General features: G+C 43.5%; 1 protein-coding gene across 2 annotated transcripts in view; it reads right to left on the reverse strand.

The window, feature by feature from the left end:
- The window catches only part of LOC137590922 (glucosidase 2 subunit beta-like), a 94,085-nt gene that overhangs the window by 68,487 nt on the left and 9,538 nt on the right, over positions 1-16,060 (reverse strand). For both annotated transcript variants that reach the window (XM_068308784.1, XM_068308785.1), the window contains exons 7-8: positions 14,081-14,147; positions 6,991-7,069 (exon numbers count right to left, since the gene is read on the reverse strand). In XM_068308784.1, the coding sequence (XP_068164885.1) occupies positions 6,991-7,069; positions 14,081-14,147 (146 nt within the window). The remainder of the gene's footprint in view (positions 1-6,990; positions 7,070-14,080; positions 14,148-16,060) is intronic.

Raw genomic sequence — 16,060 nt, forward strand, 5'->3', positions numbered from 1 at the left:
TTGGGAAACAATAGCAGACGTGCTTTTTGAGGCGACTGTTAAGCTATTGCGAAGCAGATGCTTTTTTTTTTTCTCTCGCCAATCCATTTAACACCTACACCTCCCCTCTCCTCCTTCGTGCTGGCTTTGCCTCATCAGTTTTAAATGGCACAAGGCATTCTTGCATTGTTCTTTTGACTTACTCAGAGGACAAGAAAACGTCTCTGCTGAAGCAACAGCCTTAATCACCGAGAGGTTGGGTCAGCACAGCGAAAAATGAACAAAAATACATCACAAAAACAATAAAGCACCGTTGGTGCACGCAAGAAAAAACTAGTTTCTAGTGCTTCTGTAGAGGCAATTATATTTCAGTGAGTCTGTAAAAACAGGATGAGGATTTGGAAACATCTCCCCCCTCCCACTTCTGAATCTTGTGCTAGACAGAATTGCTAGGGAAAAAATCCATCTGTGTCTGACTCTTATCCCTGGCTTCTCCGGAGTCTGGATGAGCCTGAGCCAGCAAATGTCAGTAGGATAAAGACCAAGCCTGACAGACAGACACAGGAGTTTTGTCATTCCGTGTGTCATCCCTTTGCTCGCTAGCCCAATCTTTCAGGTCTCAAAAGCCCCGAAATGATGGAGGATGGAAACACTCTCAGGTTGTGTAACTCCTCCAAGTGCCACAAAAACCTGAAACTTTGAGGACGTACGCTGTTCGTGGCGTCCTTTGAGAGCTTTCATTATTGTCTTATGTGCTGCGCTGCAGGGTCACCATGGAAACGCAAACCCCGTCGGTCGGTTCTCCACAAAAGACATGAGGTTACCCGTCGAGATGTTTTTTGTTGGGAGCCCTGGTGGTCTGCGTGGGGGTCAGAGGTCGTTAGATGTCATATTCAGAGATGGATGTGGGAAATTGCAATTCCCCTGCAAATTCTCGCAGGTCGTGATTTTAACTTGGAGGGTTTGTGAGGCTTCAGGGAGGCGATGAATCAATAAATAAGTAATAAAGTAGATCTTTCCTCGTGGTTATAGCTCAAATGATATCTCTTTAGGATCTACTTTCAAGTATTGGTTTGGGATTTCTCCAGGGAGTCTGTCTGATGGTTATAACTGTGAATGGATTTCCTTTTATTGGAATTTACTGGTATCAAAAAATAAAGATAATTCCTGTGTTTTTTGAAGACCTGGCGTCTTCTTTGTCTTTTCCTTTGGGTTTGTCCCATTAGATGTCATCCTTTTCCATGTCAGCCTGTCTTCTTCATCCTCCTGTCTAACACCAACTACCCTCATGTCTTCCTTACCACATCCATCCACCTTCTCTTTGGTCTTCCTCTTGCCCTCTTGCTTGGTCGCTGCGTCTTCATCCCTCATCACCATCATACCCACAATCTCTCCTCTGGACGTGTCCAAACCATCCAAGTCTCCAGAACATCTCACCTTGGCTGTTCCTCTGATGAAGTCATCTCTGATCCAATCCAAACTGGTCAGTCCTAGAGAGAACCCCAATGTCTTGGTTTCCTCCACCTCCAGCTCAGCTTCCCTTCTTCTTTTCAGCGTAATATTACAAATACTCTCCATACTGTTGTTACCCACAATGCCGAATCCATGGAGCAGATTTCCTGCGTTTATTTCCTGTGTTTTTATAAAACACGTGAAATTGGCTCGTTCTGCTTCCCTTGATTTAATTGTTTTGCTGCATCCAGGGTCAATGTTCCTCGACAATAACCATTAAACGTATTTACGTTCCATAATCACCGCTGTTAATTAATACTGAGATTATTGCTTCGCTTTAACACTGGTCTGACGTTGTTTTCATACATTTTGAGGGATTCATGGAAAACAATGCAGGGAGTAATCCAGCATTACCGTTTTTAATTTCAGCCTTGTCCGCACTAAATGCTATTCACTCTCCCACAGCTGTATTAAGACATATATGGAGTTATTTCAGACAAAACACGAAGCATTCACCTCATGAACACATGCAGTTAAGAAACCAATACTTGTTGCTCGCAAATAAAAAGCGTAATTCATCCACAGGTGTCACCAAACCTACCAGGACAGTTCTCTATTTCACACATGTACACATGTAGATGGAATAAAGCAATTGTCATGAGCATAATTAAGGAAAGACCTCTCTTCAATGATAACAAGACAGTCTCACTCAGACTGCCCTTCTCCGTCGTCTTTCTATCTTATCCGGTTCCTGAGTGCAAGTTAAAATTTGACCTTGACCTAGTTTTCTCAAGGTCAGGGTCATCATCTCATTTTTATCCACTTTGCTGCCTGAGTAATGTGCTTTTTGTGTCATCTTTCTATCTGCAACTGTTACGAAGATATTTGGTGGAATAACGGTCCAACGGACCAACGGACGGACCAACGGACCAACGGACCAACGGACTAACAGACTAACGGACGAACACAAAAAGACTTACAGTTATAACACATCACCGCTTTGAAGCGGGATGTAATAAAGCGATTAGCCACATTGTCATTAGCATAATTAAGGAAAGTCCTCTCTTCAATTGTAGTAAAATGTTGGGGGATGTTTAAAGGCTTCTCCCACTGCTGAAACATCCGTCCCGATCAATGCCCTCACCTCAAAGGCACCGGCGAACATCGTCCCAGAGGACACCAAAGTCTATCCTCCGTGGACGTTGCTCACTGCAGTGTGTACCCTGTTCCAGGGAGCTGCAGTCACACAGGTGGAACGTCAATAGTATTTGTCAAGTGGTTAAAGCTGATAAGAATACAAATGATTGCTTTGGGCTTGCTTTAAGGCTGGTTCGTCTACGCAGCTTGGAAGACCAAATTTTCCCCAAAGGAGTCAAAGCAGTACAAACACATCCTGTAAGTCGGTCGAAATGTTTTATTTGACAAACATTGCACTTCTTTTGCTTAATTCTTTAAATTTCAAGGTGAATTCTTGGACAAACATCCTTTTGTACAGAAACAGTGGACTTTTCTGAACAGCCTCTTCATTTCGCTCTTTCCCTCTCTTGCCTTTGACCTCCCCTTGGTTCCATGCCTGAACCAACTGAACAACCTTGTCCACAACTAATCTCTATGGATATGTAACAAAAGACGGGTGCAGAGGTGACTAGAAACACCCTTGGAAGAGGGCATGGTGGGAGGCATGCAGGACGTGCTCAGCCTGGAACCACAACAAATCACTAAATTTAAAGTCTGTTGTAGATCCTACTCATCGCACCTCGTCCTCTACTGTCCCCCTTTCTCAAAAAGAACCTGACAAATTACAGAGCTTTTTAGCAGGTCAGACTTCTCTGCCTCAGCCCTCCAAACCGCAAATCACTCCACCTCTGGTTATAGCCTGTCATTTCACATTATATAACCTGGAAGCACTCGAGCTGGGGAGAGAAACTATGATATACGATGGGAGATTCACCTGCACAAGAGCCAAAATCTAACGGCAGAAAGACTGAGATCATTGAGAAACTGTTGTGCATAATCATAACTTTAAATGTATAGGTATGTGAATAAGCACATATTGCCCTGCAGGTAGAGGATTATGAAGAAGCAATAACTGCATAGAATGGAAATTCAGTGTAAAAAGTGTTTCTCCGGCTTTCATACACCTTTAAACGCACTCAACCTCAAGCTGTGTATCCACCTCCACACCTAAACGCCATCTATAAAATGTGTGAGCACAACAACGCTGCAATGAGAACTGAAAACCGTGATTTGCTCGTAAAGGATATTCTATGAACGGTACAGGATGCTGCTAGCTCCTTGATTGGCGGTAGACTCTGAAGAGCAGCAGACGTAAGTTGGATCCTTGGCCTTCTGCTAGCGGTAGAGGTTCATTTCTGTGGATACCATGTTAGTTAAGGAACCAGAATGTGCTCTGCTTCTCCAACTGTTTTAATTATCTCAAAAAGAGGACACACATGAGTTTAATTGCAGCGGTGAGCGCTTCAGATTGTTTAAAAATGGATGTCTATTTATAGGTCAGCTCAAAAACACGACTGGAGTGTTGGATTTGACTTTGAAAGCCACATACATCCTCATATATCCCTACGCCAACGTGTGCACACCCGGGGATACGTATACTCCAATTTGGGAATACATACAGTACTGTACAATAACATCATGGCCTATATCCATTAAGTCAGAGAAGGAAGAGTAGAATCCTTAGGTCTGCAGATATGAAACTCCCAGGTTAGTCAGTAATGCAAGAGCAAGCATTGTTACAAAAACAGGCATTTCATAAAGAGTAACTCAGAATCCAGAACCGCTGTAAGCTGACTAAACCATCTTTATAGATGCAAGAAAAGGAGATTCTTGAAGAAGGAAAGAGAATCTCTTCCTTCTGAGTCGGAGGGATCCCTCTGCTTTAGAGAGAGCGACGTGAGGAAGGGAAGCAGCACCGGAGGCCCAGCCCGTAACAAAACAAAGAGATTAAATGACCTGTGAATGTGACTTTCCATTTTGCCATTAGCTCACACTCAACTTAGAGGTCTGCTGCCCCCTTCTGAAGCTTGGTAAGACTTCATCAACCACAGTCTATTGTGCTGGCCTGCCTTCAGAATTCACACTGCTGTGATTTCCATCAGAACCTTATTCAATTTAACTAAGTTTCCCTCACACCATCTCCACTGTCCAGGAAAATCGTTTATATGCAGTTACTCTTCTACCAATACTGACAAATGCAGTATTTATTCTAAAGGTAGTTACAGTGTTCATCCTAATAAGATTGTTTCCATCCTTTGTCTACGCACCACTACCTCCCAACTGCACTTAAGTCTTTTCCCTTCTTTTCTCCTCAGCCAATCATTCTCTGCTCCTCGTCCACCTATTATCTCCTCTCCTCAAGCTACTGGGAGTTCCCAGAACTTCTTGTTCCTGCAGCAATGACTTTTCAATGACAAATTTCTCAGAACCGAGGTCCTCCATCTTCCCTCTCATCAAGAAGAGGTCCTCGAACCCTCCCCCCAAAATGTCGGCCTTGTTCTAATCAGAGGATTTGTTCATTTTTCTGCCAAAAAGAAAAAACATATTAAGGAGCTTTGGATAGAGGTGGGCATGCTGTAGATGGATAAGTGAAATTCACCTCTGCAAAAATATCCATTTCTTGAGAATGCAATTTCCTGCATCTCCGTTCCTGGACACACATCTTCGGCTCGGTCACACATCGGTGCTCCTGAGCTGGTATTGTCCTACAGTTAATGTAGAAGAAGAGAACAGTCCTTTTCTTTGACGGATCTTGTGCGCATACATTGGTTCGAGTATTAAAATGGTCTCTCTTTTTCTCTATGCTTCATTCTACTTCGCGAAAAAGCTGCAAACACCTTGACATAAATAGAGAGACATTCTTTTTTCTGCGACTACCTGCAACACGCAAGTGAAGTCCAATCTACAATCTAGACATCTGTAATGGAGGATTATAATATAATGATAAAATAAAGAAGGAGCGCCACATGAAAATATATTTATTTCCCTTCCGGGTGACGAGCCTCCTTTGATTATCAAACTGTTCTCTTGAAAATCCTCTCTATTCTTGAATTATCTGGGCCGCTGAAGTGGAAACTGAATTTTCTTGCGAAGGCCAAAGCTTCTTAAGAGCACAGAAAAAAGAAGGGGGGGAAACTAATAAAAAGGTGTGAAAATGACACAGATTGACTCAGTGTGCAAAAAAATATGTATATGGGCTCCATCTCTGTTGAAATACAATCAAGGACATCAGGCATTAAAACAGGAAATAACTAGCTGTTGCTCTTTCTGTCCACATATATTAAGATGTAAAGAGAAAATTCAGGACTGTTCTTTTAACAAGGAACAAAAAATAATTTCCAGACACGCACCAGCTGTAGTGTATATTGTTAAGTGTATATCTATTAGAGGTGATATCACATTATCAATAGGTGTTTGTGAAGCAAATATCGTCACCCTTACCCCCCCGGTACAAGAATTGTCCTCCCTTGAGGTGCAACTCTTGCTGCCCTTGGACCTTGATTGAGGCGCAAAAATGCAGGCCGTTTGTCAGTTGTAATGTAAATTGCTTTTTAAGTACTGTCAATGGCGGTCCCGTTTAATTTGCTCAGCTTGATCACTGTTTGTTGTGGTTGCAGTTAAGTACACATTTTCATATTCATGCATATTCATACTGATTAATCCTCCTCAGATGCAGCAGATTTCATTAGGAATGGCTCCCAGTTAGCCAACAGAAATAACAAATGGGCGCTGATTTTTATTTTTTATTTTCCCCGTCCTGTTGGGTACAGTTTTGGTGCTGCTAGGGTGTTTTCTGCTACATTATATAATAACACCACAATTGTGTGATATTTTACAGCAGATAAAATTAGAAAACTTGTGCAATCTGTGCACCAAACAGAGCGAAAGGGCATTTCTATTGTAGCTCTAAATATGTCAAAGTAAATTTGGGAGCAATTATCTCTGAGAACACATTTTCAGCCATGTGGCAACCGGCTAAAACAACACAGCAGACTTTTCTGTGTGTGTGTGTGTGTGTGTGTGTGTGTGTGTGTGTGTGTGTGTGTGTGTGTGTGTGTGTGTGTGTGTGTGTGTGTGTGTGTGTGTGTGTGTGTGTGTGTGTGTGTGTGTGTGTGTGTGAGTGTGAGTGTTTGTGTGTGTGTGTGCGCATGATGGTGCATCCCAATTTTATAGAAGAAAAAGGGATCAGGGAGAAGAAGGGGAGAAATTTGAGCTCTTGCCATTTTGTTTACAGGCAGAGATTCTGATTATCTGCTTCCTGGTGAGAGAAAGGCTCAACAAGTTTAGAGCGAAACAGACAGAAACACTTCCTCACGACGCAACACGAGCCAAACTCATCCTGTCCAGGATTCAGAGGAAAAGGTAGACGAGGACAATCAACCCAGAATAAATAAATGCAAGGCTAGACCTTCAAGGATGCCGTCCTCCAAACACAAAAGACGGCATGGGCCACTTTTGCATATTTTAAAACAATACCTTAGCAGGGTTGTATAATTCAAGATAATTCAAGCCCAACAACTGTATGAATAAAAGACAACTTACCGTTGCTTCCTCCTCAGAGAGAATCAGCTCCTCATCATGGATGAGTACCACTTTAGCCTGGACTTCATCCACTGTTATACTATCAAAAATTATAATAGAGGAAATTAGTATTTTCATAACATTTATTCCTCCTACGCTAAAAAAAAAAAGTTGAAGTCAACTTAAAATTCTCTTAACTAAAACATAACTCTTGAGAAGAGCGGGTACAAAAGTCCCTCTTGTCAATCGCTGAATTCTTCCAGCCAATCAAGTACAAACAGGATGTTGTTAGCATATTAGCCTCCTTTGGACTGAGACCCAAAACCTGCTTCTTACATGGGTATTTATTCCAGAGAATCTGACGGCCAGCAGAACATCTGCACTGGACTCGCTTCAGGGGGATTTGAGAATGTTCTATAAAACCCCCCAAGCAAGGTTTTCTGGCATGACATAAGATGAATTATGAAGCACAATAAGCAAGTCTGTACTTTTATTTTACTCTGGAGATGACAGAAAAACGGCAGCGTTGGCTAACCTGCCGCGGACTGAACAAACTTTACCTGATGATTCATCTGATACGAGTGCAAATTTCACATTGTCATTTTTTTATTCTTTTAAAGGTGAACTTATTTTTAGGTTCAGTTTGTGCCCAGTCAACATTGCATTGACTTGGATAATCTGTCCCTTTAAGCCTATCTCCTTCCTGAGTGGAACACGACACAATGAGTGGCGCGCAAACACAAAGAGGTGCACAGGCACAATCGAAAATCTCGCACAAGGTCTTTTATCCTCGGAGACTTAGATCTTTTCTTCAGCCGTTCTCCCCCCACCCCCACCCCCCCGCTGATGTCTTTCTTCCAGAGGCTCTACATAAACTAACATTACTGAGCTGAGATAATGACTTCATAGCCAGGATCAATCCCGAGAGTCCATCAAAAGCGGAAGAGAGCCGGCAAACATGCAAAGCAAATAGCTTGTTCCACTGCAGAGGAATCAATGCTTGGGGTAAGTGTTGTTTTTTTTTAGGTGGGGGGGGGGGGGGGCGCAATGGCTCGCTCCATTGTGAGGTGGCAGCTCTGGAAACATATGTGAGGAAATCACAGGGGGTATTTATACTAACAGACAGACCATGGCATCGTGAAACAAGATGCTTTTGCAAGTGCACACCTTCAGCAGGGTTTGATTGAAAGAGACAGTAATAAACGTTGGGGAAGCGACTCTCAGAGAGGGGTGGGGGTGGGGGGATAAAAAAGCAACAACCTGTTTGTGGGCCTTTGGGAAGCTCCATCATGGTTCATTTCCTGAAGCAGTTGGTAGACTCTATTTATAGGCCGGCATACTGCTACCAGTTAATCCTGCGTTGGGGCTGCCAACTGCCTGCCAGCTGGCACAGTGGGCTGCACTTGTGTGTTGTGGTTCACGATGCAATAATGGTGAGGAGGTCCAGAAGCTACTTTAATGACCCGTGTGTGTGGGGGGATATTTTTTATATTGACTTATTTTTTTTACCCCATTGCAGGGACTGATAAGGAAAAAGACTTCCAGGCTGAAGCTTTACTAATGACATGGTGAGGATGCCAAAAACTGAAACAGCTAAGCCACAAATTAAAGGACAGGGGGAAAAGTCTTCTTTTGTTGACAGTTTTCAAATAATACAGTTATAATGAAAATAAAACTCACCACTTTTTTTTTTTTTTTTTACATGTGAATACAAAAAAACCTGTCCCGATTTATTATTGGTGAAAAAGTGAGGTTAGCTCACGCTACTAATAAATGACAGAGCAATTATCTGTGACTCTGCATTAAAGATAATTAGCAAATCCAATTGAGTGGATTAGGAAGCAGTGTCATGTTTTGCTAAGTTTCATTAGGGACAAAGCCAAGAGCTTTTTGGTACAAGGTTTTGCATTAAGAGTTCTAATCCGATCAGCAAATTGCCTGGCAATGTGCAAGCATCAGATACACAGGTGACTTCAGACTTAATCATAAAAGGAACCGAATCACGCTTGACACTTGGGTGTATGAGCTGCAGAGGCTTTCAGACAAAATGGTAAAGCATGGATATAAAAAGCCTCCACCTCCCACTTTATTCAATTGGGCATCAATAAATGTCGTGACTGGAGATGGCCAGCTCCCATTGACTGACAGAATGAAATAATGGCTGTACAGAAATAAGCAGGTCCTTGCAGATATTTCAGCTTAGTAATGTGTTTGTTTAAGCGCGGCCCGATGTACAGACACCGCTTGGGATTGGAAAGGATGGAGTAGATGGATGGAGGCAGAGGTGGGGAGGGAAAGGAAACAGGGTTGGGAGGGGCAGAAGGGCTGAATAATGGTGCATATCCAGGCACAGGAATGCATAAGCGGGCACGGAAACTGGCTGCACAAGCACTTCGTTCCTGATGCGGCGATATATTTGATAGAGTGTTCAGTGTGGTGCACCCAGCCCAGTTAGTTCAAACATCACCCCACCCCCCCAGGCTTGGTGTGGGTAGGTGAGGCTAAGTTAGGGTGTGGCATATTGGATAGGGCAGACTCTGTTTTGTTTCTGCTAAGCACCAGTAAATTTAATGTCTTGGATGTCATTCTATTTAAAGTTGGCAGAGGTTGAGCAATGGTCTAAACAGAAAGGTACTCAGTCCAGCTGGCTGAGATGATTTCAAGATTTAATAGAGCATTTATATTATTTAGTTCAAGAAGTTTTAGGAAGAATGGGTGTTGGAAATTCAATGTAGCCACAAGAGGACACAAGCCAGTGTCTTAATGTGCCGGTTCCAAGCCCGGATAAATACAGAGGGTTGCATCAGGAAGGGCATCCGGCGTAAAACTTTTGCCAAATTAAAGATGCGAATCAAACCTATGACTTCCATACCGGATCGGTCGAGGCCCGGGTTAACAACGACCGCCATCGGCGCTGTTGACCTACAGGGCGTCGGGGGAAATTGGACTACTGTTGGTCGAAGAGGACGAAAGTGTGTTCGCACGAAGAAGAGAAGAGGAAGCGCCAAGAGTATAGGACTAAGAGTAGGGACGTTGAATGTTGGAACTATGACAGGAAAAGGTAGAGAGTTGGTTGACATGATGCAGAGGAGGAAGGTACACATACTGTGTGTCCGGGAGACCAGGTGGAAAGGTAGCAAGGCTAGAAGTTTAGGAGCAGGGTTCAAGTTGTTCTATCATGGTGTAGATGGGAAGAGAAATAGAGTAGGAGTTATCTTGAAGGAGGAGTTTGTTAGGAATGTCCTGGAGGTAAAAAGAGTGTCGGATAGAGTGATGAGTCTGAAGCTAGAAATCGAAGGTGTGATGTTCAATGTTGTTAGCGGGTATGCTCCACAGGTAGGATATGAGCTGGAGGAGAAGGAGAAATTCTAGTTGGACTTTGATGAAGTTGCAAAGCGTGCCTAGAAGTGAGAGAGTTGTCATTGGTACAGACTTCAATGGATATGTTGGTGCAGGAAACAGAGGTGATGAGGAGGTGATGGGCAGGTTTGGTATCCAGGAGAGGAACGCAGAAGGACAGATGGTAGTTGACTTTGCAAAAAGGATGTAAATGGCTATAGTAAATACTTTCTTTCAGAAGAGGCAGGAACATAGGGTGACCTATAAGAATGGTGGTAGGTGCACACAGGTAGACTACATCTTGTGTAGACAGTGTAACCTGAAGGACATCAGTGACTGCAAAGTAGTGGTAGGTGAGAGTGTAGCCAAACAGCATAGGATGGTGGTGTGTAGGATGACTCTGGTGGTGAGGAAGATGAAGAGGACAAAAACAGAGCAGAAGACGAAATGGTGGAAGATGAAAAAGGAAGAGTGTTGCATGACTTTCAGGAAGGAGTTAACACAGGCTCTGGGTGGCAAGGATGTGCTTCCAGATGACTAGACAACTACAGCTAATGTGATCAGGGAGACAGGTAAGAGAGTACTTGGTGTGTCATCTGGAAGGAAAATAGATAAGGAGACTTGGTGGTGGAATGAGGAGGTACAGGAGTGTATACAGAGAAAGAGGTTAGCTAAGAAGAAGTGGGACACTGAGAGGACTGAGGAGAGTAGACAGGAGTACTGGGAGATGCAGCGTTAGGTGAAGGTAGGGGTAGCAAAGGCCAAACAAGAAGCTTATGTTGACTTGTAGGTTGGACAGTAAGGAGGGAGAGACTGATCTAGACCGGTTGGCAAGACAGAGAAGCAGAGATGGGAAGGACGTGCAGCAGGTTAGGGTGATTAAGGATAGGGATGGAGGACTATTGACAGGTGCCAGTAGTGTGATGGGAAGATGGAAAGAGTACTTTGAAGAGTTGATGAATGAGGAAAATGAGAGAGAACAAAGACTAGAAGAGGTGACTGTTGTGGACCAGGAAGTAGCAAAGATTAGTCATGATGAAGTGAGGAGGGCACTGAAGAGGATGAAGAGCGGAAAGGCAGTCGGTCCTGATGATATACCTGTACAGGTTTGGAAGTGTCTAGGAGAGGTGGCAGTAGAGCTTCTGACTGAGTTGTTCAACAGGATCTTCTATAGTGAGAAGATGCCTGAGGAATGGAGGAGAAGTGTGCTGGTGCCTATTTTTAAGAACAAGGGAGATGTGCAGAGTTGTGGCAACTACAGAGGAATAAAGCTGATGAGCCATAAAATGAAGTTATAGGAGAGAGTAGTGGAAGCTAGACTTAGGGCAGAAGTGAACATTGGTGAGCAGCAGTATGGTTTCATGCCAAAAAAAGAGTACTACAGATGCAGTATTTGCTTTGAGGATGTTGATAGCGAAGTACAGAGAAGGCCAGAGGGAGCTGCATTGTGTTTTTGTAGATCTGGAGTAAGCTTATGACAGGGTGTCCAGAGAGGAACTGTGGGATTGTATGAGGAAGTCTGGAGTGGCAGAGAAGTATGTTAGAGCAGTGCAGGACATGTATGAGGACTGTAAGACAGTGGTGAGGTGTGCTGTAGGTGTGACAGAGGAGTTCAAGGTGGAGGTGGGACTGCATCAGGGATCAGCTCTGAGCCCCTTCTTGTTCGCTATGGTGATGGACAGGCTGACAGACGAGGTTAGACAGGAATCTCCATGGACTATGATGTTTGCAGATGACATTGTGATCTGCAGTGAGAGCAGGGAACAGGTGGAGGAGAAGCTAGAGAGGTGGAGGTTTGTCCTGGAAAGGAGAGGAATGAAGGTTAGCCGCAGTAAGACAGAGTACATGTGTGTGAATGAGAGGGACCCAAGTGGAAGAGTGAGGTTACAGGGAGAAGAGATCAAGAAGGTGGAGGATTTTAAGTACTTAGGCTCAACAGTCCAGAGCAATGGAGAGTGTGGAAAAGAGGTGAAGAAGCGTGTACAGGCAGGATGGAACGGGTGGAGGAAAGTGTCAGGTGTGATAGAAGAGTTTCAGCTAAAATGAAAGGAAAGGTGTACAAAACTGTGGTGAGACCAGCGATGTTGTTTGGTCTAGAGACAGTGTCACTGAGGAAAAGACAGGAGACAGAGCTGGAGGTAGAAGAGATGAAGATGCTGAGGTTCTCTCTGGGAGTGACCAGGAAGGATAGGATCAGGAATGAGTACATCAGAGGGACAGCATATGTTAGAGGTTCTGGAGATAAAGTCAGAGAGGCCAGACTGAGATGGTTTGGACATGTTCAGAGGAGAGATAGTGTGAATATATTGGTAGAAGGATGCTGAGTTTTGAACTGCCAGGCAGGAGGTCTAGAGGAAGACCAAAGAGGAGGTTTATGGATGTAGTGAAAGAGGACATGAAGGTAGTTGGTGTGAGAGAAGAGGATGCAGAAGACAGGGTTAGATGGAGGCAATTGATTCGCTGTGGTGACCCCTGACAGGAAAAGCCCAAAGGAAAAGAAGAAAAAGGGTGTTGGAGTTTCAGGAAACAACGTGGATTCCTGTTCAATCTGAGGATCCTACTGACAGAAGATGCAACTTCATTTTTCCTTTTCATGACGCGAAGCAGTGAAGATCCATGAGATCAGGAGTCGAGTTCCCTTAAGTATAGAACTGACCCCCAACCCATGCATAGTAAAGCCAGAATCTGCATTTAAATACTGTATCTTCTCCTTCTCCTTCAAATATCTCACTTCTCAGCATGTTTGCAGAGCAGATTCTGGATTATTATGACCAGTTCAAGATGAGAGGCTCATGAAGAAGGAGTGACATGCAGTGGAGATTGAGACAATCCCAGACTATACCATCTATATGATCCTATTTGGTGATGGACGTGGTTGTGGAGACCAAGACACACTAGGACGACCTGATGGCCGCTACAGAGTGAATGAGGTGGATCCTTCTGGTGGCCACAGTTGAACTTCAAGCCAGTATCGTCAGAATTAGACCAGGTAAAGGACAAGTCCAATGATCAGCATCTTTCAGACCATTTAAGTGAACACAATGAAGAGTCTTAATCCTAATGGAACTTCGATTCAGGTAACCTGCCAGGAACTGGACAGCTTCCTCAGAGCAGTCGATTAGTTGGGCATCCCCGGCGAGTTCAAGGCCTCTTATACCAACCTGGTGTATCGCCAAGCATACGATGGCCACTCCTTGTTTAATGAGGGAATAATCAAGGTCGCCTGAGCAATAAGGTCTGTGGTTGACGGCTTGAAATGTCCCCAGGAAGACCCTCCCTGATATGTGTAGAGGTGTATCAGTGAGCTAAAGGTATGAATGTTAACTTGGGCTGCTCAGTCAGGGAAGAGTAAAAAAAAAAAAAAAAAGAGGTCAAACAAAACTACCTTTGAATCCTCCATCCTTGTTCATTGTACACTCCTCTAGCTTTCATAGCCACTCTGGAGCATTTTTTAAAAAACTGCACAGTAAGAAGGAGAAAAGCCCGAACTGAGAGCACCATCGCTTTAACAATTTCTTTAGTATTCAATTTCACAGCAATTTTTATGCTGTGACAGAAGGCTTTTTTGTGCTGGCGAGAGTAAAATCCTAAGGGAAAAAGGGTTTCACTATAAAAACACAATTAATATATGATATCTAAAAAACCATTTAACATTTATTTAAACACATCAGCTATAAATTGGCTACAATGGGTGGTTTCCTAGCGCTATAATATGAACTGGGCAAACAGGTTTCTCAGCTGTCAGTGAAGAAATAATCAGCATGTAGTTTACCTGCCATCGTTATTGACGTCCAGTAACGTGAAAATGTCGGTTACTGTGTTGTTGTCACGTGTGAGACCTAAAAAGAAAGAAAAAATATATGTAAGATCACCCGAAATTGAGTTTAACCATAAAAACTAATCTATCTGAACGCAAACTGAGAAGCGGATGCGGAGCCGGAGTTGGATCTAAATACATGGAGAAGGAGTGGGGTGGTGGCGGAGGGGGATGGTGGGGGGTAGTGGAGGTTTTTGGGCAATCAGGCAATGAGTCAGTCATGCTGTGCGAGAGCATTTGGTTTCCCTGTAGGAAAAAAAAAACAACATGTCAGGGTCCAGAATGCAATCAGGAGGCTTTGTGCTGTAGTGGCTGCTATGACAGTGATTTCCCTCTTCTCCATTCATATTCACACACAGATGAAAAGGATACGCAAAAAAAAAAAAAAAAAAAACTTCCTTTCCCGGCGAATATGTGACACTAACTGATTCGTTTTGTGAATCGCATTCATTGGAGCGGAAAAAGGAGAGGAAGTTCTCTTCTACTCGGGCTGCTAAGCTGCTCCCACATCATCAGCAGAATGGAGAATTTAAAGGGGGGCAAACTGATTGGCCCCTAAGTCTAGGGAAAAGCACTTTACATAATGCTAATTGCACATCCGCTGCAATTAACTTTCTGTACTAATTACAGAAAAGCTAATTATGAAATTAGCATTTTTTCCCCCCCTCCAGTGTACAGTAGAGCACCTGTGTTGAATGTGTGCTCGAGGGGTGCAGGACTAAGAAAAACTCGCCGAAATAAATCCTGCATTCGACCGAATCGAGATGTTTCTGAAGATCACGCTGGTCACCAATGAAAAGACGAGAAGAGAGGAAGTGTGTGTGGAGACGGTGGATTCCTCGTGCGCCGTTGCGTACGCTACACGCAACATCTGTCACAGGAGTGGCCCATTCTTTTGTTTGAACGCCGCTCCGTTCCCGGCCTGACGCTTGACATTCTGGACCCGTCCTCTAGTCGGTTTTCGTCTTGCAGAAATAAGAGAGAGGAAAAGAAGAGATGCGGTCTCATACCTCCCTCTACTGCGGAGCTGCAGCTATGAAAAGCAACGGCGAGGAAGAAGAAACGCAGGATGAGGAAGGGAGGGTAGGGTAAAAAAAAAACAAATGTAGTGGGGGCAGGGGGCAATGTGGTAAAAAGGTATGAGGAAAATAAACGAGGAGAGGGTAGGAGGATCAAGACGCTGGCTCTTCAGGCCAACGGCAAATATAGGAGGCTATGTTTACTAATGGACACCATCGCTCATCCACCTATGTTGCCCTGGTGATAAAACAGCACACTCATAAAATAAGAGGCAATATCAGCAGGAGTCTACAGACCGCCGGATCCGCACACACATTTCTTTGTTACTGTAGAATCTCTACGGCGAGGTGAACAAAACACAGGAAATGTGGAAACGCGAGGAAATGTTTCCTCGAAGGAAAAATTACCTCCGTTTTCTAAGAGATTGAAAGACGACCGTATGTGTGTGTGTTCGCTTTTCAGGGAATAAAAAAGATCATGTAAAAACCAACTTCCTGTAGCTTCCTGGTAATTGTACCACGTGACCCGACACGTGTTTGTGATTATGTTGCCTCGCCGCGTATATAAACCTCCTGTGTCCAAATTAAAGCAAAAATAAATAAATGACTAGAAATAAATTAAAATGCAGCAGTCCTCTGCCACATCTAAAGGGGGGGGGATATGAGTGTATTAAAAAAGGGGTCGTGAAATGTTTGCTTCTGGGTTACTCGAGGCAATTTTGCATTTGAGGCAAATATTATGTTTCTTTACTGCAGACAGCGCGATTATTAATATTAAACTTCAACTGAACACCAGTAAAAATTAAACAGTCAAACGGCAAACGGTTTAATATTCCAAGGGACATCAATTTGGATTTTTATTTTATTATTAAAAAGCTGTACAACATACTGATAAGGATATATATCATATGAAATA

Source organism: Antennarius striatus, chromosome 23 (genome assembly GCF_040054535.1).
Source record: "Antennarius striatus isolate MH-2024 chromosome 23, ASM4005453v1, whole genome shotgun sequence".
NCBI classification, from domain to species: Eukaryota; Metazoa; Chordata; class Actinopteri; order Lophiiformes; family Antennariidae; genus Antennarius; species Antennarius striatus.